The sequence below is a fragment of the Engraulis encrasicolus genome, chromosome 22 (assembly GCF_034702125.1).
Source record: "Engraulis encrasicolus isolate BLACKSEA-1 chromosome 22, IST_EnEncr_1.0, whole genome shotgun sequence".
Classification (NCBI taxonomy): domain Eukaryota; kingdom Metazoa; phylum Chordata; class Actinopteri; order Clupeiformes; family Engraulidae; genus Engraulis; species Engraulis encrasicolus.
Genome location: NC_085878.1, coordinates 22,346,023 through 22,368,546, shown reverse-complemented (window position 1 = coordinate 22,368,546; position 22,524 = coordinate 22,346,023). Strand labels below are relative to the sequence as shown.

The 22,524-nt window shown below is 41.2% G+C and overlaps 1 protein-coding gene across 1 annotated transcript in view; it reads right to left on the bottom strand.

Moving 5' to 3' along the window:
• Positions 1–2,324: 2,324 nt before the first annotated feature.
• luzp2 (leucine zipper protein 2) overlaps positions 2,325–22,524 on the bottom strand; it is a 111,936-nt gene continuing 91,736 nt past the window's right edge. Inside the window, exons 5-12 of the mRNA XM_063188990.1 lie at positions 22,450–22,512; positions 20,837–20,899; positions 20,031–20,093; positions 14,266–14,340; positions 13,822–13,989; positions 8,674–8,778; positions 5,026–5,100; positions 2,325–3,325 (exon numbers count right to left, since the gene is read on the bottom strand). Coding sequence (XP_063045060.1) covers positions 3,224–3,325; positions 5,026–5,100; positions 8,674–8,778; positions 13,822–13,989; positions 14,266–14,340; positions 20,031–20,093; positions 20,837–20,899; positions 22,450–22,512 — 714 coding nt within the window. The 3' untranslated portion in view covers positions 2,325–3,223. The remainder of the gene's footprint in view (positions 3,326–5,025; positions 5,101–8,673; positions 8,779–13,821; positions 13,990–14,265; positions 14,341–20,030; positions 20,094–20,836; positions 20,900–22,449; positions 22,513–22,524) is intronic.

Genomic DNA, 22,524 nt, shown 5'->3' with positions numbered 1-22,524 from the left:
TAGCCTCCACGTCTTCATGCAAATCTCATTGAAAACAGATTCAGGAACTGAGAGGATACTGTAATGGCAGGCGTCCCCAAACTAAGGCCCGGGGGCCGGATGCGGCCCGCCAAGCCCCTTTGACCAGCCCTCCACCTCTCTGCACCTCACCATTTGAACTGGCCCAAATAAGCAATCCTTAAAGAAAATAATAATGATAAAATATACTTTTAAAGTATTTTTTGTTTATCAACAGGCCTTCCTATAGTTTCATTTTCACTAACCAAGTGTGAATCACCAGAAGTTTCTTGTCTTGATAGTTTCTCTCTCTGTAATATTATCTCACTGTAATATAAACAGACCTAGCATTTCTATTGTATCACTCATAAACTGCCAAGCACCTTTCCTTGCTATTTTTACATGGTTATTAGAAATTAAAACGAATACCTGTGGTATTTCAAATTGAAAGACATGTGAAGTACTCACTTATTTTGCCAATCACTTGTAATGCTGAACTATTTTATGCTAGAAATTATGGCTATAACAGACAGTGGCCTAGTATAAAGCCCACATGATTGATCCCGGCCCCTGATCACAGTCAGGAACGATAATGTGGCCCCCAGAGAAAAAAGTTTGGGGACCCCTGCTGTGATGGCATTATCTTCACGGTATATTTGTTTTAATGTAGATTTTGCGTTGATTGATTTTTATTAATTTTTTGGGTAAGTGAGGAAGGGACACTTTCCAAATCGGGTAAAGTAAAGAAGGGACACTTTCCAAATTTGAGGACCAGTGTATAAAATTCCATAATTTTTTACTTTCTAGCCAGTTCTCGCACATGAAATGTTACCATTGCATAATTCAGCGAGTATTTTAGACATGAAGCAATCGGTAATGTTGAAGAGGCCAAGCGAGGTCACTTGATGCCTCTTTCAGTCATAAATTATTCTGATAAAGTGTTCTGTTATGTAATATCATTTGATGTAATGACTGTGAAGCGAAGCACTCATTGATGGTTACAGGCAAAAACTTAATTCTGTCAGATTTTTTTCAGATCTTTGTACCAAAGTGCACATGTTCACTCAGATAGCCTACAGCACTGTTTGGTGTTCACTATCAAAAACAATAGTGGACACATACTAAGGCATTAGCATTCGTGAGATCAGTGTGTATGTAAGTGGAAATCTTGAAACTTTAAAATTAACAATATATTAATTAGCTTGCAACCAGAGTTGTCAGAATTGTCTTCTAATCTTGCCTTGTGTGGTAAGAATTCATAGGTGCTTTTCATTCTGCTACAATACAATGAATCATTGAAATGATTCTGGGAAAGCTATTTTAAGGTTGAAAAAATCCTGCTTGGCTTGTATGGCTTTAAACTTTGAAACCCTCAGCGGCCTGTTAAAAACAGGTGTATTTTTTGGTATTTTAGGTTTGTAGTTTTTTAATACAAATAATTCAAAACCCACCATGTTTTGCTTTAGACACAGTTCAATGGGCAGAAACACTTAATTCTAATGGCGAGGCATCAACCATTTTTCTGCAATATGAAAACTGGCACAGTTAATAATAATGGCCTTGGGGTTATTTGTAAGACTTAATAGCATGTCATGACCTCTTGCATCCTCTTCCTCGCTGCAAATGGACAATCTGGGCGTCGGGTATAATGAGTCCATATGCTGACGGTTGACACATGCTGACAAAATGGATTCAAAATGGCTTATTAAATGTATGATGTAAACGCCCACAGCCTTCCTGACTGATAATACGTACCACCTACGCAAAACCTGTCTGTGGCAGTCTCCAGCATTACTTCGATACTCACGTAAAGGCTTTTGTTTTGATTTTGTGTTAAAGTAGTTTAGCTGCCAACTTTTTCATTAAAGTTTTGTCTGATTAACGCTCTGTTGACCTTCAATAACAAGTATATGTGTATAAACTGACTGAATATAAGTATTTTGCACTGCACATAGTGCCGCATTATGGGAGGATTTGAGGACTGCTGCATGGTGTGTGGATATGGAATCACCTGTGTATGTCTTTCATTTCTTTTTGATACAGACAGAGCATCTCAAAAACTCATTTTTTGGTATAGTGCTCAGTGGAGCAAAAATCTGTGAATTTCATTTTCGACTGTTTATTATCTTATGTAAATTTCTTTTCAACTATTTTCCTGAAATAGGCTGAGACACATCTGTTACCTGTTGATTTTAAACTAAACAGAACAAAACGTTAACTACAGGACTTGCAAGTCCATTTTGTACTCATAGTGAGACCAAACACTAACATTCACACATCCTGTAAAATACTACTTTATTAACTCAAACAACAAACGAAGGTCATTTTCTCCACAAAGAACCATTTATTTTTTTTACACATTTACAAAAAAAATCACATTTTTTTATTGAAAGGACACAAAAACATAGAGAAAGAGACAGATGTAGCGAAGATTAATAATACTCAGTGCATGGCACATCATTCTCAGGGAAAACGACTCACTGTGAGTCTTTGGCTCTTCACCTCTGGCACCAACAAGGAAAGAAGAGCTGAGGAATATTGAATGGAGAAAGTTGGCCAGCCAGCTTTCATGTAGTTTGGAATATGGAACAGGGAATAAATCAACCTTTGCTACAATGCGTGAGAAACCAAACTTTTTTTTTTGTTTATCTCATTTTCAATTCCGCGGAACAGTTCTTATTGGATGAGAGAGAAAGCAGTATCAGCACTGAAAAAATCTAGGTGTAACCAGTTGACGAGTGTAGTTTATTTTAAAAACATCACAACTTAATTAAGTGGTGTCCTCACTTCAAAACAAAATTAAGGAGTTAACAAAGAAATGAACATTTATAAAACAAAATTACCAATACCATTGCAACCTTTAAAAAAACCTAGAAGTCTAGTATGCATGCCATTGTACTATGCTGCTTATTTAATCAAGAAAGTTCAAAAATTTAGTAGGTTGGGAAGTGACATTTCTACAACAGCAGAGCCTCTATGTGACATTGTCTTAAAGAGAGAAAGTGTGTGTCTGTGCATGTATGTCTGTTTAACTGTATGTATGTAAGTGTGTATGTAAGTGTGTGTTGGTAAGTGTGTTTGTGTGTGTGACTGAGCGAATCTAATTGTGTGCTTGCCAGCGTGCATGTGTGTGTGCTTATATGCTTTTTGAGTGAAAGAAGGGGCCTAAATTCATTTGACATCATCCAGACCATGCAGAAAATCTGCGGCTTCATCCTCTTTGCCTTCAGTTGTGTTTGTCAAGATGTGTCTTTTTAGTGGCACCCTCCATTGTCATGTCAGCCTCTGATGTCCTTCCATTGCCATTTTCAGTTCTGTCATGGCTTTTCTGTAAAGAAAAAAAAGAAAAACAGTTCAAACAAAACATGTAACAATTGCTGGGATTTAAGACCATGAACAGATACTGACTTTTTCCCCCCTGGAGGTCGTTATACTTTTTTAATGAGCATGTCCTCAAAAATCATGCCATACTGTCAGTGTTATATTCAAAAAAGAGCCCGTACAATTTCTGCAGCTGTTATAGTGATTAATTGGGCCATCCATTTTACCACTGCCAAGTCAGCCCCCTAACAGACATGACAGTGCACACACCTCATTTAGTATTCTGGGTTTCAAGGTACAGTATAAAAAAAACCTGAGCCAGGATTTTAAGATGTCTGAGGACAGTTAAGCAAGAGAGTCCTCATTAGGCCTGCATGTGGTAATCACACGTGCACGTACACGCCCATGCAGCTCAAAAAAAGAAGAGAGAGGGAGACACGAGCATGATTTTTTTCTCCAACTGGTTGGTCTCTCAGGTGAAACATTCTCTCTTGTCGCTTCACACTTGCAAAGCTCTGTGTGTGTGTGTGTGTGTGTGTGTGTGTGTGTGTGTGTGTGTGTGTGTGTGTGTGTGTGTGTGTGTGTGTGTGTGTGTGTGTGTGTGTGTGTGTGTGTGTGTGTGTCTGAGTCTGAGTCTGAGTCTGTGTCTGTGTCTGTGTCCTCGGGGCAGGGGGATCATCTCTGGCGTAGTTACGTTGAAATCCAATATCCTCCTAAGGACTTGATAAGGTGCTCATAGGGGAAGAATTTACAAGCCGTTTCATTTTTACAATCCTCAATGTGATTGCATTAATATCCGGAGTTTATAAGGCTGGACACAAATGGCAGTAAATGCCTCGCACGAAGCGTCTGGGAACAGAGGAGAAGTAGTGGCGGCGGGAATGAGACCAGTTTCAGGCTTTGGTTTTTTGGTAATGTGAAGAGGAGAGTCTGTCAAAGGGCTGTTGGCAGAGATTAACACTTCATGGGAGAAGTGCAAAATTGTGCAATGCAGGTACTGCGAGCAGAGCTGAGCAGAGCAGCAGTCTCTCAGAGAGAAATCAATCTGAGCCTGTGTCTGTCCAAGCCTCCATAAAATATGCAGAACCAGAAAGCAAATGATACATTTGTATTACCTCTGACAAGGAGGTTAGGTTAGGTTGTTGGTCTGCCTGTATGCATGCCTGTCTGTCTGTCTGTTGCTAGCCTGCTAGCAACAATATGCAAAAAGTTCTGAATGGGTTAAGATTGCATTTTCAGCTATCGATAACCTTTTGCTGGATTGCCAAGAACACAGTCTAGCTTTTTTGTTTTTTTAACGTATAGTTGTAATTTGAAAATAAGGGTAGGAGACCAAAATCCTGCACACCGTCATTTACACTTGTATTTTTATTACACAGGTTTCAGTTGTTTATTAATTCTTCAGATGAGATTCTGAATGACTGAAGGACATTGTTGTAAGCAAAAACAAAAGTGTAATGGCAGGTGTGCTGGGCTTTTGTCTACTACTTTGAACCATTGATTACATCCAACACACCCGTTCGATTTGAGGTGTGCAGAAGCATCCTATGGCAAACTTTTGAGGGTGGAATTCAACTGCTTCGATGGAGGTCTGCACTCTCTTGAGTGCTTGGATAGCATGGGATGCAGAGTAAACATGTTCCCTACTGCAAGATCAGATACCACATCAGATTACCGACACTGTAAGAGAGGGGGGATTTCTCTTACCTGAGTGTGGTCCATAATCCTTTTGGTTTCCACGGATACGCTCTCCGTCTGGTTCTGGAAACAGTCGCCGTCAACCTACAGTGAGCAGGGAAATAGTCTTAGGTTAGACTAGAGGAAAGAAAGAAAGGAAGGCATTACTGTAAAGTCATAAGCCATGGCACGCACGGCAGGTGCGCCAGGCCAGCATATAGTTTTAATGGAGCCTTCCGTTCCTTTTGTATGCCATAAACTCTGGCTCATTATCTCCACACTCCCAAGGAATTATCTCACTCCACTTTATTTCTCATCACACTCTACTTTCATATCGAACGCAGCTCACTCACTCAGCCTGCTGTGTGTGTGTGCGTGTGCGTGTGCGTGTGTGTGTCTGTCTGTCTGTCTGTCTGTCTGTCTGTCTGTCTGTCTGTCTGTCTGTCTGTCTGTCTGTCTGTCTGTGTGTGCGTGTGTGTGTGCACGTGCGTACGTGTGCTCACTCCACTTTATTTCTCATCACACTCTACTTTCATATCGAATGCTGCTCACTCACTTTGCTTTGCTTTGTGTGTGTGTGTGTGTGTGTGTGTGTGTGTGTGTGTGTGTGTGTGTGTGTGTGTGTGTGTGTGTGTGTGTGTGTGTGTGTGTGTGTGTGTGTGTGTGTGTGTGTTCACTTCACTTTATTTCTCATCACACTCTACTTTCATGCCAAATGCTGCTCACTCCCACAGTCTCCCATTATCTCGCTCACTTCTTGTGTGCCCTTCCCTCACGCCCCAAATATGCCAAAATGCCTGGAGTGCATGTGTGTGTGTGTGTGTGTTTGTGTGTGTGTGTGTGTGTACGCCAAAACGTGTGTGTGTGTGTGTGTGTGTGTGTGTGTGTGTGTGTGTGTGTGTGTGTGTGTGTGTGTGTGTGTGTGTGTGTGTGTGTGTGTGTGTGTGTGTGTGTGTGCGTATACGTGTATGTGTACGTGTACGTGTACGTGTACGTGTACGTGTACGTGTGTGTCCACGCGCTCGCGTGTGTGTGTGTGTCAGTGTGTGTGATGCAAAAATGTCTGTGTGTCTGTGTGTGTGTTGGTTTAGAGCTTAATCTGCATAGAGCGGTGATCCATAAAAGGTCTATTCTGCACACATTGGAGGAACCTTTCCAAATACGCACAAATTACAATAAGATGATTAGGCTGCTTTGCATTTAAAACCGACTCATTGAGGTGCTCAGAGGGAGGCGATTCACATCCATGTGATGTTAGTAGAAATTTTGTTTGTGCCTTGGTGACTAGAAAAAACACACAGGAAAAAATGAACATAGACGTTTCAGTCTGACACACAGGATTTCATTGTGATTGGAAAGTGTGTGCAAAATTGACACGAGAGACTTGGAAAGACTAAGTGTTAGCTGTTGGGAACGCTTATTGGGATGCCTGCTGCTCCGCCATTAAAAATGTTCATGTGCAGTTCTTTATGCGAAGGGCATTCACGCAGAACACAGCCGGGAGTCTTTATGAAGCTATTGCAAAAACACACCATGCCAAGTATTTTCCGAGATTGCAGTCACAGTGAGAAATTTTCAATTCAAAGACTCTTTTGTGCCCTCTTTTTTTCCCATCATTTCTCTCGTGGCTTCTAAGGACAAAATGAAGATAAAAACAAGTTCCTGGATGTCTTTTGACAAAAAAAATGCATTTTTGAAAAGCCCTTATGTGTGATATATGCCACAAGGAGAAAATAATTTCCATCTGTCTCATTTGATCTATAAGTGCCAGCCTTACCTCGCAACAGCAATGGGACTTCTTCTTTCAAGTCCCTGCCAAAATGATATCATCAATAATGCCATGAGAGTGAACATTGTTTTTGGCACCTTTTCATTAAGGGACAATCTTTCTGACATGTTGTTCATGGAAGGTGATTTTCTCACTAGCTGTGATCCCTCTGGAGGCTGTTCTCTTTATCTCTCTTCCTCCCTACCCATCTATCTCTCTCCCCACTCCATCCCTTCGTTGCCCCCCACCCTCTCTTGTTCTCTTCAGCCACGCACCCCCTCATTTCTATTAGTGTTATTGATAACCGCACGTCAAGAAGGTCCCACTGCACCCAAGTCCTCTCCTCCTTCTTTTGTGTCGCCCCAATGCACTGAATCTTGACAATGGTGTCCCTCTGGCCTCCTAGCCTACAGGCAGTGGACATACACATACGGGAGAGAGAGAGAGAGAGAGAGAGAGAGAGAGAGAGAGAGAGAGAGAGAGAGAGAGAGAGATATCTACTGTAGTGAGAGTGAGAGAGATACCTACTGTAGTGAGAGAAAGAGAGAGAGAGCTAGTGAGAGAAAGAGAGAGACGCTACTAAACCGGCCGCATGTGATTGTTCTTTACGGTTGGCTGGTTGTTTGCTTAGCAATGAGGCAAGTACAATGAACATTATGCCTGGAAACAACATGTCTCATCTCAGATCCCCCCCCTTAAAATCCCCATCCGTCAAAGACAACAATAAGGTTTGTGTTTGGTTTGGGAAACAATGCTGTTATTAGCATATGGTTAGCATACTTTAAATCTAGTGCCCATGTTTGTTGCTATTCGCTGTTGTTGTTGGGTTGTTTTTATAATGAGTCTGAGCAGAATTCGGTTGTTAACGCCATGCTAAAAGCAGTCTTATCCGCAAACAATGCAAAATCCTTTAACCTTACTGTATGCCATGATAAACAAATTATATTTTTGAATAACACTGAATTAAGGCAGTGTTTTTGTAACAGGTAGTAATTATCCAAGATGTGTTAATGGCACGTACAGACGTGACTAAATCTATCTGCAGCCAGTGGACCATCTTTAGGAAGATTGTGGGGTATCAAATTAGCCATGAAAGTATGGTTGTGAGTGGCAGGTCTGGACAGGTTTTCCTGCCTGACCTTGTGTCAGACATTGAGACATTATTTTTTCCAATTCTCCTGCAACAATGTATTATTTATTTCCTCTTTTAATAAAACATAACATGTAAAAAAATAAAGGATGATGTCAGATTTGCCCGTGATCTACAGTAGATGTGGTGTGGCACTGCAGGTTTTTTCCAGTCCCATGCAGGTGTGAAGAGATTGAAACTACAGTTGTTCCTGCTAAAGAGAGTGTGTATTTGTTATTACTGTTTTGCCTGAAGGACCACGGTCTGCAGGCACCTTCCAACAACCAAGCGATTAAGGCACAGAAATCCACTGAGCGGAGATACGAGCCAATACATTATTAACTCAGTCAATTAAGCACTGGAGGGAGATGATACTGGAGGGAAACAGTGTCACTGGACTTTTCCAGAACACCAATACAAGCTCTCTCTCTCTCTCTCTCTCTCTCTCTCTCTCGCTCTCTCTCTCTCTCTCTCTCTCTCTCTCTCTTTCTCTCTCTCTCTTCCCTCTCTGCTCCGTGTCTCTCTTAGGTTAGCTTGGACGTCTGGCAGCATCTCTGCTCCCACTTGTGGGCTAAAGATCGCCGCAGGAAAAGGGCACGAGATGATATAGCAGGGGAGTGCCCCTCTTGAATGGATGACATTTTGGGTAAAGTTTCCTGATGGACTTTAATGCTCTAATGACAAAGGGAATGCACTGGTGCTCGATGAACAGATTTGGCGCTACATCTGGGCCGTAGGGTCAGCGATTGGCTATTAGAATGTAATTGCGCTAAAGATTTACCTTTGTCATGTGGCAGTCCTTGACTCCTGGGCTGTCTCTCCTCATTACCTCCGGGTTTGCAGACGATTTACTTGTGGTGGTGATTCTGAGAACTTTTGGGATATCCTAGGAGAGGGGAAAAAGAGGAAGAATAGGATATAGTTTTAATAATATTGTTTGGAGAATCCCCTGTTGCTTTATGGTAACCTCCTTTTTGTATGCCTCTTGACTGTTGACTGTGATAATGTAATGTGACTCAGAATCAGAAAAAGAAAATAGAAAGGTCAACACAATTTACAGTAGGCAGACAATGCTGCACCCTCCTCTTAATGAAGTGATGTTCGGTCAGTCATTCATCAGTGTTACTATGTAATGAATAGCTCAGACAATAGGCACAAGGCATAAATTGTGTCGCAAAGTACAAGCTATGAATTGCATTGCACATTTAGGATTTTTATTATGACAAAACAGACTTTGATGGGATGCAGTATAAAATGACAGAAAGATGTACTGGTGTGGATGTCAAATTAAAATGAAAGTCAAGTCCATTGTTCATTGTGATCACACTGCATAGCGTAGCAATAAAATATTTGTATTTATTATATGGTTGTGACGTCATCTGTCGAATGCTCCATTCATTTCAACGGGGCTCCCCAACGTTCGGACGTCTGTTATTTTTCGATAACGGACGGGTTGGTCTATAACAGACCGCTGTCAATGGCAACAAGACTTTTCACTGCTAAAGCGACTTTTCAACAAGACTCTAATCAGCTGCTGTGATAGACAGCACCCGTTGTCCTGGCTACCGCTGTCAATGGCAACAAGACGTTCACTGCTAAAGCCACTGGCTTGTATACAAGTCAGTGGCTAAAGCGAATGTTTCATATCACTCCGCAGGGGGTCCGGTCTTTTGTCACTCTAATCAGCTGCTGTGATAGACACATTGACAGTAAATATTTACTCTCAATGGATAGACAACACCTGTTGTCCTGGCTACCTAGCTGTTGCCTAGGTGTTCCACAACGGCACTGTTTTGTTTTGCGCAGCAACAATCTTAACATGAAATAGGTCTAAAGAAATGTCCCCGCCATGTGTGAATCATTTAAGTATATCCATATAATAAGCGGGTTAACTTTCGGCGAGTCGGTCGCTTTGTGGAATAGCAGCACTTCAGAGAGAACAAGACCCCTCCGCTCAGCGTCGGGGTCTAAAGATTCTCTCTGTCGTGCTGCTATTCCACGGTAGCGACCTTCTCGCCGAACGTTAACCCTTACTTAATCCATAACACATGAGCAAGGGTATTTATTGCATTTATCAAGTCATTTTTGTCTGCTTGAAAAAAATATTGTCACAGGAATTGATGAGACTGCTTATGTCAAGAGTCCTGCAGTTTGGGAAAGTACAGGGTAAGGCCACCTGGAGATTTTTTTATTAGTGGTGTGGTTATCATACCAAGCTTGTAGACAGATTTGAAAGTGTGCTCATACTGAACTCTTAAGCCAACTCTAAAAACAAAATGTTTACTCAAACCATTCATGTTTCCCTTTGAAAATTCATAAAAATGCAGAAGTAGTATATCTTTTAAGCTTATTTACAACACATAATATACAGTGAGAGACAGGGAGAAGATAGACAGAGAGAAGCCCCCTTTTTCAGTGCATTAGTAAAATCAGCATGGCGTTGTGTGTCAGAGGACTTGCCACCTCTCAGGCCCTGTTAAATATGAAGAACCCCACGCTCCTCCAATCTGGATGATCCCAGAAACCCCAGTAATGAATCTTTCACTAGGCGGGAATTGTGTGCAGACTCGGAGGCAGCGGTGTTATCGCGGGTGTCTGTGGGAGCTTAGGGCCCATTACGCACACAAACAGAAGATGAGCATTGCCACTGAATGGAGCCCACAGTGGTATGAGCACAGCCGAAAAGCTCATCTACTTTGAAACCCAGACACAAAGAGGATTTTCACTTATAACCACCAGCCACTAAATGTGTTCTTTCTCAGGCTGTGGGAAATTGATTGCGGGCTTTGGAGGTTCGTTTGGGGAGACAATAGTGCTCTTTCGCCACTGTACATTATTCTTGGTAAACAGAATAGCAGTGGTCATGACCTCTTTTTTTGCTGATTTAATATTTTATTACGCCTCCACTTTAAGGGTCTGCCTCAAGTCCAAATAATAATGGCTGACTCCATGGTGTGTCTAAAGTTCAGAAATGTCACTTTTCAAAGCATTTATGAGAAGGTATAGTCCGTAAAGTCTTACTGCATGGTGTTTACCATCATATTACTTCCCTTATGTTTGTATTTGCAGCTGTGCATCCACTCTGGGCACAGTGCTTAATAATTTGTCACCGTGCGGTTCACTATAAATAAACATAAAGGTAACCATGAGCAGGTGATCATTAATGCTGAATCTACAGAGCCACACGCTTCTGATCACACCCTGCTGTGTTACCTATATGCCAGTGTTTTGAAACTGGGTTTTAAAATAAACACACAGGGGCTGTGTTAGTTGCAAAGCCTGCCTTACTGAAAATGCCCTGATTTCTGATTCCAGTTGAGAGAATTGAGTTAATATGCAGCTAACTTGAAGGGTTTCTACATACTGATTTAGGTTTTAAGTGCGTCATGGTGCATTTGTCAAAATGAGAAGGTTGTCAAGAAGTTTACACCATTTTGAAAAAAAAATAGGAAATACTTTGTAAATGTACAAGTATAAATGCATAATAGGTAATTTTCTGTAGTTTGAGCTAGCTAACAGGATTGCCCACAGGCATAACCCATTAGACATTGTGCTGTATAATTTGTTGATGCAGTCTATGTGAAGATGGGGCTTAATGAAAGTTTTTCCCTTGGTACTGAAAGTGATTCCCTTGGTGCACAGTTTGAACTTAAAATATCTTTATACAGAATATTTTAATTCCATGAACCCACAGAGCCAGAAACTCTGCAAGAGTGCAGTCTCTCGCTGGCTATGAGATGCCTCCAAATGAGACACACAATTTCCTACCCGAAGTAGACGTGAATGCATTTTGAATAGGTAATTTTGCCACTACTGACACTAATTGAAATTCCCCTTTTCCTGGCTTGCTTCGAGTAATGGCCAACGTCTTTCACATTGACAGACAAGAGCAACAGTTATGTATCTGACAGAGACCATTTCCAATTCATTAAGGAGGCCATCACAGTGGAAACATGAGCGTACAGCAATCCCTGATGGAGAGGAAGTGCACAAGCTATTTGAATGCTAATCAAGAGAGCTGTGAAACATAAAATACCAGTAGTTCGTTTTTTTATTAAGCAGGGGTTATTTCATGTTTTGGGCAGGCCTGCCTCGGGCCCAGGGAGAGAGGGTGCCCAGATTTGGGTCCCCATTACATTGTATGTATTGTGGGGGTGTAGCAAGATGATTGTCCAGATGATATTGTCCCGGGCCCAGGCAAACCTGTTAGTGGCCCTGGTTGTGGGGGTTTGAGTTGAGCAAGGATGTCTTCTCTGTTCACTGCACTTGAAAGCAAAAGCTGGCGAAATCGTACATTGCTATGATGAGGTCATTTCACCGGCTCTTGTGACTATGTGCTTTGTCTAGTTCCTCCTGCTGTGCAGATATTAACTTGATACCATGAAAAAGGGGGGCGCTGCCACGAGAAAAGCCTTTTTTATGCAGCCCCAGTATTTGATGCTCCCTGATATTGTGTTCGAGAGACGACGTCCGTATTATGGACAGGACTACTGGGGTGTAATGAAAAATAACTGCACAGTGTCCTCTGGGTAGCTCATAACGTCAGGGCTCTCAGCAAGACATCTCGCAGAGCCTGAATGCATTCTGACTGCAACATGGAGGGGGGGGGAGCCTCTTACATACTGATTTCACTCACAAAGAGCAGAGCAAGCCGCAAAACACTGCAGTGCTGCCATCAGCTTGATTAGTTCAATATCACAGTAATAGACTTTGGGGGGACTAGCCGGCACCAAAACATGTGCTACATCCGAAAAGGGATTGTTTATTTTCTGAAAGGTGCAATGTGAAAATCCACAAGGGGAGGATTTGGTCACAAGTAGAGGAAGGGATGAATAGGAAAGAGGTGCCCCCTTTTTTGTTTTGATCACTACGATCAAAAAATGTTAATTAGCAGGTGTTGTGCTGAGTCATAGTGTGCCTTTCTTCTCTGCCTTTTATTGGAAGACTCTGTCATTGCTGATCATGATTGGTGTTCAGCCCAGGATGCCAAAAACACTTCCTGTTTACATTTTTAAATCGTCTAATTACCTTGACACAATCCAAACAGACTCATGAATACAGTGCCTACAGTGCATAAGTCACCCAAAGGATCCTCTGAATTTCAAGGACAGTGCAACAACAATATGATTCTGCCACGCCTGAACATTCTTAACTCAAGACTGTACCCAATACCAAAGTGTAGCAATTCTTAATTTGAATAAGAGGAAGCAGAGAAGATGAAACCAGCCTACTTTTAACAATTACTTGGTCACTTCGCTGTTGGAGTCAGGCTGGTCAATAGAGCCAGAGGTTGAATTACAGTATGTTAATTCAGTTGCAGTATAGACTTGACTGGCAATATTTTTACCCACTGCTCAAAGCGCTTCTTTAAAGAGACAAATCTTCCTTCAGAGTGCAACCAACCGCACTACATTTTCCTTTGAAACAATATATAAGCAGCTCCCTAAACCATGCATGAACTGTAGTGTATTTTGTGAGCTGGATCTGATGTAAATCTTGCCTGGATGCATAAAAAATATCCACTCATATTATACACATTAGATTTCGTTGTGTAACGAAAAACAATTTCAGAAGTCCTACTGTACAGCGCAGATGTAAGCCGAGAATAAGATGATGTTTTGTTTGCCTGGCAGCAAAGTAGCCACATTCTGCAGACTGTGTGTAATGAGTGTGTGTTTCTGCTCAGTTGCATTGCAACAGTGGAGAGAGAGAGAGAGAGAGAGAGAGAGAGAGAGAGAGAGAGAGAGAGAGAGAGAGAGAGAGAGAGAGAGAGAGAGAGAGAGAGAGAGAGAGAGAGAGATGAGGAACACAAAAAAAACTCTTTCAGCTTTGTCCTCCCACCAGGGGGGTTAAGTAACAGTGGTGTGTGCGTCGCCTCTATTATAGACATTTCACATGTGTGATTGGAGGGAAGGTACTGGTACTTTACCTTTGCATGTGGCTGTTGAAAAGTGACTCTGGAGCTGTTGATCAGTGGAGCGTACCTAAACAGGTGAGTGGGCGTCGCGGGGAATCTGTGGCCGTTGGCTGTCTGGCTGTGCAGAACCGAGGAGAAGCAGAGGTGGACCGTGTCCTTCAGGGCTTTGAGTTGAGACTCCTGTAGACGGCACATGGATACATGCAGAAGAGAGAAAGAAAGAAGACAAGAAAAAACGTGATTGTTATAATATCCGCCCACTCTTCCCTATGGTACTGGTGGAATCCTCCATCCTTTCTTCTCTCCATCCTTCATTGCCTCGTTTTAGCGATGTGTGGGAAGAACTGGTCCCACATGGTACTCCACTGTAGGTAGGACCATCTGCATGCAAATCAGTGGCAAGATGGAGTAACTTGTGTTTAATTTGAGGAAAATGTCTCAATCGGCCCCTCTCACCTTATCCAGTGCCGCTTTCTCCAGCTCCTCTTTCGCAACCCGTAACTTGTTTTCTAAGTCCATTAACTGCTGACCCTGTTGGATACAGAAATGTGTGAGCCCGCTGAAACTCAAACATCGGCTCAAAAATCAATAATTTGCCTTAACTACAATAAAATTACTTTGTTGTAGTTAAGGTAATTATGTGCAAGCATTTGCAATAATAATAATAGCAATAATGATTTTATTAATTATAATAATAATTGTATTTATACAGTATAGCACAAATTCATAAACTACATGTAACTAAAAGTGTTTTAACAGTCAGAAAATAACAGTACAATTAAAAACAGCTACAAACAAATTAAAAACAGGTTAAAACTGTTGACTTTAAAACAGTAGTACTAGGAGCAGGAACACGCAAAACATATTAAGAACAGTTGGATAAGGAACAACATTAAATAAAGTAATTAAAATTGGTTGACAGCTAAGACAATACAGTTGTTAAAAGGTGGGTCATAAGATGCTTCTTGAAAATGTTCAAGGAAGGGGCTGTCCCAATATAAAGGGAAAGGGAGTCCCATTTTCTGGGCGTGTAAAATTCAAAAAATGATTCACCAATCTTCTCTGGTGGGGAGATTTGATTTGAATAGTCTACTATCAGCTGATCTGAGGGCTCCGGGAGGGGTATAAAAAGACAGCATGTCAGAAATATAGCGTGGAGCGAAACCATTTAAGTCCTTGAACACTGTCAGTAGTATTTTAAAATCTATTCTGTGGGGTACAGGCAGCTAGAGTAAGCCCGCCAGGATTGGACTGATATGCTCTCTTCTGGTTTTTGTTAGACTTTTTGCTGCAGAATTTTGAATTAGTTGTAGCTTATCAATTAGCTTTTTTTTGGGAGACTAGAGAAAAGAGCATTAATAGAATCTATTGGTGACAAAACATGCAAAGGTTTTTCAGAGTCTTGTTGGGAGACAAAGGCGTGTATTTTAGAAATGTTTATGAGATACGTAGAAGTAGGTAGATTTTGTTATGTTATTGATGTGGGGTCTTAAGCGCACGTTGGAGTCAAAAACAACACCTGGTTACTTTAGCTTTAGTGTGCTTATGTAGGTCAACTAGTCTGGAGTGTAGAGCTAGGCATTTGACTTTTGGCCCATTGAGTACAACTTCAATTTCATCTTAATTTAGTAAAAAAAAAAACTATTGCTCATCCACTTGATAATGCTGGTCTGGATAGGCAGTTGGTTAAAGCCGAAATGGCGGTGGAGTGATTAGGCTCAATAGAGATATATAATTGCACGTCATCAGCGTGTTATGGAAGGCAATGTTGTGTTACACAGACAGAAAAGAAGAGGGCCCCGACAACTGAGCTACTCTGAAAGGCTTGTTGTTTGTTAGAGGTATGTTCCCCAATGCTGACAGAATTGCCTTCATGTGATGTGTGCGATGGCCAATTGTGTCGAAGGCGACACTGAGGTCAAGAAGGATCAGAGCAGAAACTTTGCAGCATTGCTGAGTCTAGGGTCAGTAGTTACTTTGGTTAGATCGGTTTCAATACTATGGTTTACTCTAAACCCATCATGAAAATTCTGGATGTCTGCTGAATTGGTTTAGTTGTTTAAATATGACTTGTTCTAGTATTTAGCTTAGAAATCGAAGGTTGGAAATTTGGCCAACTGATGTGCATGTAAGCTGATCACATATACAGTATACAGCTAATATTTTAAAGACGTAAGCTTACGTGTCGTATGTAACAACAGGGAGGTGAACATGCAATGTGTAGATAATCCAGATATGCTCTACTTAATTTCAATATTTTCTATTCTTACTTAACTGTCACTGAATGGTTTCAAGCTTCAGGGGACTGAGAGCTATGTAAATAGGCTATATACATGTTACTGGTCTAAAGGGAAAGAGGAGGCTGATGCATTTTCATTGTTACCAAGAGACCCACTCTCTTGGGTCTATTTGAAAATGTAAACAATGCAGTACATGATTCAGAATGAGGTTCATATTTATCATTAGTTATTAATAACTTCAAAATCTTCAGATAGATTGAATTGCATTCACAGTTCTAACGATATCATTTTAATACACTGAAGTACTTTCAATATTTCTCTGAAGTCATAACATTTAGTGTCTAAGGAAACAATAGTAGGCTAGGCAACTATCATCCCACAATAATTGCTTTTAAAATAAACGTTAGCGTGACGTGGTTGAAGAAACTTGGGCCCTCCCTGATGTTTGTGAAATGACTTTAACAATGTCTTATGAAATGACTCCTCTGTACTTAAAAAGCAGCTAATGATGTTATGTCTCAGATAGCGTTCCTCAATTAGCTGCCTGAAAGCCAGTGGCTAATCTGCCCTCATCAATTCCAAATTAAAATGCCGATATAATATTCAGTGTTTATGAAACCAAATTACTACCTAAGAAAGCAAAACATGATAATGAATATTTGTGTGAACAAAAGTCTGTTTTTACATTTCTTTTAAGAAGAATTTGTCAAAAATGTAATGAGAAAAGCAACAGGTACTTTGAGCAAAACAATGATATTTCCTTTAACAGGCAGAGCAGAGCGTAATTGAAAAGAGAGTTGATGTAGAGAGATGATGGTTATAACATTTTAAGCCACTGATTTCTTTTTTTCTTTTCTTTTCTTCTCTTTTCTTTAAACAGTGTCACAGCTAAACCCCGGGCAGGAGGAAGAACCTTTATATAAGCTTGAAACAGACATCACACCAGCAGCCAAAGCCAATGTTCATGACAGAATTGAGGTGGTTACATCAAGTCTCGAGCCTGCACTTCAAAGAGCAGCCATTTTAGCTGCGTATGACTGGAAGAAGGTAAGAGGCCGTGTGGGCTCTCATTTCACCCTAATGCAGCGATTCTCCAAGGCCCCCCAACCCTCCTCCACACCAATCTGGGGGCTAACAGCCAAGATGTAAAAGAATAAATTGGTGCAGCATCGCTGCTTAACCAGTCAGTAGCATGAGCATGATACACATCTCATTTCAGCACACTGTGGATAGTTAAAGCAGCTTAAGAAACATATAGGCTACTGTACAGTATTTGACAAATTTCACAATTCACATAGCATTTTCACAAAGCAGAGCCATGGAATTCAGAGTTGTGACAACCCGGATACCCAGAAGTTGATTTGCAATTTGCTTTAATGTGGATTGAATTGAAACAGTGCCTGGGAGCTGCTTTCTTTCCACAGACTAACACAGAACCACTACATAAGAAGCCAAAGAAACAAATTACATTTCTGGGTAATTACCAACAACTATATGCACTAGCAATTGGCTTATTTATGATCAATTCGCTTAAATCACGTAAATCTGCTAAATAAGACCTATTTTAGGATATGGGCTATGCTACACCCTACTGTGGAAGCCACGTCCTGGCACTGACAGAGCACCTTGAGCAGCACCAAAAGGGTTGAGTTACTAAGCCGTCAATTTTGTGTAGAAAACATGGACCATTGCCGTCAATGGGATTAGCCTGACTCTCCCTCTGTCAGTCTTGATGGGTGTGTTAGTTCCAAGATTGGTAATCAAAGCAGCAAGGTGCGAAATTCGCACAATAGGAAATTGGCAATCTAATATTGTTTATTGCATTAAAATGATCACTGATTTTAAAATATACCATTCTGTAAATATGTCAAGAAACACAATTGTGTGCAGACCACCCTCTGTGGACCACCCTGTGAGAAATGCTGTATATAGTATGAACATCCATATGCATGTCATTTTAACACACATACTGTGGCTTATGTATCTTTAAGAAACACGTATTTCACAAAAAGTGCAGTATTTCATGAATATTTTTAACACAAGCACGTGCAGAGACCACCCAGTGCGGACCACCCTGTGAGAAATTGGTGAAGCATCACTGCCTTAGTTAACCAGTAAACAGTCTGAATAAACATCCACACATGTCGTTTTAACGCACAGTGCATATTTTATGCACCTTAAAAATATATATATATTTCACAAAAATACAGTATATTTTTAACACTATTGTAGACCAGACCACCTTGTGTGCGGACCACCTTGTGAGAGTGAGACACTGCCCCAATGCCAAGGCACTTGTGTACCGTGCTTCACTTCTGCACCTCAGCACATTTACGCCTCATGTAATCATTAATCTCATAAATTTCATTATGCATTTCGTAATTAATTATTAAGCGGATGCCCACGACATTTTACTGTCTACAAAGCAGAGATAGACTACCGTAATGGTGTTAGGATCGTGAAAATTAATTTTTACCTTAACAATGTAACACATGGCGGTTGCTGAGGGGGCTTTGAATGGGAAGGGCTCTACCAAGGTTAATCATTACATATCGTCAAAGTTTAAATACCTTCAATAACACTGAGAATAGAACCAACTGTAACATGTTGTTCGTAAACAATGCAGGATCACTCTTTGAGATAGATTTACTTTACTGTCCTGGCCTGACTTTTTTTGTTTATTGAAATTATGTACGAATACAATGGCAAGTGATGAACACGGTCTGAAGGTTTATAAGCTGTGCAATACATTAGTATGAACACTAATATGAAGTGATGTAGTAGGTATACTGTAAAGGTTTCTAAGTCATTAACGGATGGACTATAATATAAAATTATGTGTGCGAGATCCATAAGTTGATCACGTATGAACGCTAATTTGAAATTATGTGCTGGGTCTTAGGGTTTAATTATAAGTCATTCACATATGAACACTAATGTTAAGTTATTTGACAGGCCTAAAGGTTTATAAGTTATTCACGTGTGAAGACTAATGTCAAATGATAATGAGGTCTATGTGTGTTAATACGTTTATCACGTAGTATGAACGCTAATTTGAAATTATGTGCTGGGTCTAAAGGCTTCTAAGTTAATATGAAAAGCCAGCTTGATAAAAACACCCACTGACTTTTTACCCCCACCTGCTAGCAACTTGGAAAAGGTCGTCTCCGTGTGCCTATAAATACCAATATTCATTATTACGTGTACTGTATTCCCACATGCAAATTCCTCTCTAAAGGTCACATTTCTCCACCAAGGTAAACTAATTCCTTCTACATCTCAACATCTTTATTTGTTGCCTTCTTTGGTTAATAACTTTGGTTTTGTGTTAGCACCTTCTCTTTGCCAACAGCCTCTGTCTGCCTCTGTTCACAGTGACTTAATGAAGGACCTGAAAATAACTTGACAGTACTTTGTGCCTACTCACAGAACGCTGTAGACCTTTGGATTAATGAAAGGGATTTGTAAAGCTTTTTGCAACATCTGGCGTGAGCAATTAGTATTGAAGACATGAATTTATTTTAATGCCAGCCGGATAATGACAGGGGGAAAAAAAGAGACGAGCATATGTTATTCCTGTCAACCTCCACCTTTCAAAATAGACCAGAAAGTAGAAATATCTCTACTGTGCAGGGTGTACATTTCCCGCAGCTCGTGTCCGTGCATTCAGTATCTTAAAGCAGAAGAGTCATTCCCTGGGGAGTGACTGCGCCAATGCCACTCATTTTTAGAACGGTCATAAAATAGAGTTGTTTTATACAGTATGTTGGAGAAAACAGCGCTGAAAATTGGATAGGATGACATGTTGTGTCTCTGGCGGTACGGTCTCTCTCTCCCTCAAGGCAGACAGTCAATGATCTGAGACTCAATTAAGTTAGAGGCCTGGGTGGAATCACCTTTTGAAGGTGGACTGAAGCACCAGTTTACCTCTGTTCAGGGCCCTATAATGAGCAATCTTTTCTTTTTTGGGGTGATGCTTACCTTGAAAATTAAATCCTTTTTGCCATACCTCAGCTCTTTCAGCTGTGCCTGGATTTTTTTGGACTGCAAAAAGAAGATAAGAAAATGTGCGTTAGCTTATTCAAATAGTGAAATTGGTTTTAGATCACGTCGTGGGATTTTTTGAGCTGTGGCAGAGGAGTCCTTTGTGGATGCTTGCTAGGCAAAGCTTTGAGTCAAAGGAAGGACCTTCACAAAATGATGAAATATAAAAATCTTCCCTTCAGTGAACTGCAAGACCCACACAATGATGCAGTCACGCACTGGCAGCCTGCCCACTGAATAAATGCTCAATCCCACCCCCATCTCTGTCCTGCCACACAGGCATACACACAGGCTTCGTACACTTAATGGAGTGTAAAGACAAAATCCCCTCACCCCGCTCACCACAACTACCACTAACACCACCAATCTCCACCACCACCCACAATATAAAAAAATACATGTACTGTATATGCATGTACAGTAGGTACTCACTGCAAACAATAGGGGTGGACATGCAGTAGATGTTTACAATAGTAGTTAACATCGCGGGCTCCTCTGTATGCTTTTTAGCAATTTGTATGACGCTCATTGAGTCACAGAGTTCTAATTAGAAGGTACATAAACCTTGATTTAATCATAAGCGAGGCTGTGTGTCTTAGACAGAGAGTGTGAAGGGGCGGTAAAGGGAGGGAGCAAGAGAGAAAAGGATAGAGAAGAAAAGAGAAAGATAGATAGAGGAAGGTGTAAAGGCCGACAGCTGGAGAGGGGAGCTGGGGGGATCCCAAATAGTGTAAAACACTTGCCTCTTCTGCATGGATGTCACAGAGCTTGTTGCCGGAGAGAAGTTTATTCTTCAAGCTTTTGTTCTGTTGGAAGAATATGAAAAAAAAACCACAAAGATGTACTCTAGCAGTGGAGTGGTAGAAGCACAGATTGATGTTGGCGACGTTGAGCGGCTAATCCATTTATGGCCTGAAAGATTCTGTGGCATACATGACTCAAGCTTTGTTGTTGTCCTCAGTGACAATTACATTTTTTATTCTGTACAGGAGTAAAGCCTGTTATGACTCCTCAAGGTGACCCAAGAGCTGGACACACTCTCTCACTCTCGCTCTCTCGCTCTCTCTCTCCGGTATGAGGTGCGTCTGAAGATGGAGTGATGTGGCTCACAAAGCACTGACACAAAATGGCTTCATGCCGTCATTTTTTATATCTCCAGTCATCCTAAATGTTCCTCTTTTTAAACTAAAGTTTTAGCACAAAGAGGCAAAAGAATAATCCTGCCTGAAGCGCAGTTTTGGTTTTGTGGCCATGAAGAAAGAGGGGGAAAAACACATCAGCTTTAAGTAATGTGTTTGTGCAGATGTAGCGAGCACTTGGGGGGTATAATTTCCTTTCTTTGAAGTCTGTTCTTTGGTTTAGGCCTTTGTACTTGCTAAACTTTCCTGAAAATGTAGCACCAGTGGGGGATATCATGGTCAGACCTGTGAGACCTGTGAATCTGTAGCCAGCAGTAAAAGCATGTGATAACTCCAAGCCTTAGCACCCCTCGCTCTCTCTTTCCACCTCTCCCCACTCATCCCTGTCTTCTATCTTTTTTCCATTCTTCAGGCGTACACACATGTGCATGGAGGAGCACACACACACATGTACGTGCACACACTCACATATGCACACACACCCATGCACGCACGCACGCACGCACGCACGCACGCATACACAAACACACACACACACACACACACACGCACACACACACACGGTTAATGAGGTGGAATAGCAGCCCAGTGTGACCCAATGAGGCGGAATTGGCCTGGAATCAAGTCCAGACACTTGCATCTCCTCTCCTTTCTAAATAAAGGCCATCCTCTGTGCCTGCCGGAGAAATGGCAGTTGTGGCCAGCCCAGAACAGACCCTGAGTGAAAATGAGATCCACCCGAGCAGATACTACATGAACATGTCATTGTGCTCATGACTTTTTAAACACCAACTTTTCTTGCGTCGCTCGACCATGCCTGGTGTCAGCACTGTAGGTAATGGCACGGCTAACATGGTCATGTTCTTTTAGAATAGAAAAAAATTAGATACATCGAAGGAAAGAAGATAACAGCCAGATAGTTTGCCGTGGCAGATAAATAATCTTGGGAAAGGAAATGAAAATCCATTTTTTTCATAATATGAAATATGGCGTAGCAACGCTGCCATGTCTTGCAGTTTATGAATGTAAAGCCAGAGATGGCACGGCACAGCATGGGACACATTACACAGAGATAATGCAGAAGATATGCCTTCTGATTTGAAAAAAATGTACAATATCAGAAATAGGGCACATATGGGAAAAGAGTGTCAAGTCAGTGTAGTGTGTGAAGATAGTGTAAACCTCCAATGCCCTCCTGGGAGTTAGTACGTACGTACCTCTTGCTGCAGGTCCTTAATTATCTTGGTCTTCTTCTCCATCTCCATCTTGAGGAACTTGATCTACAGGGAAAA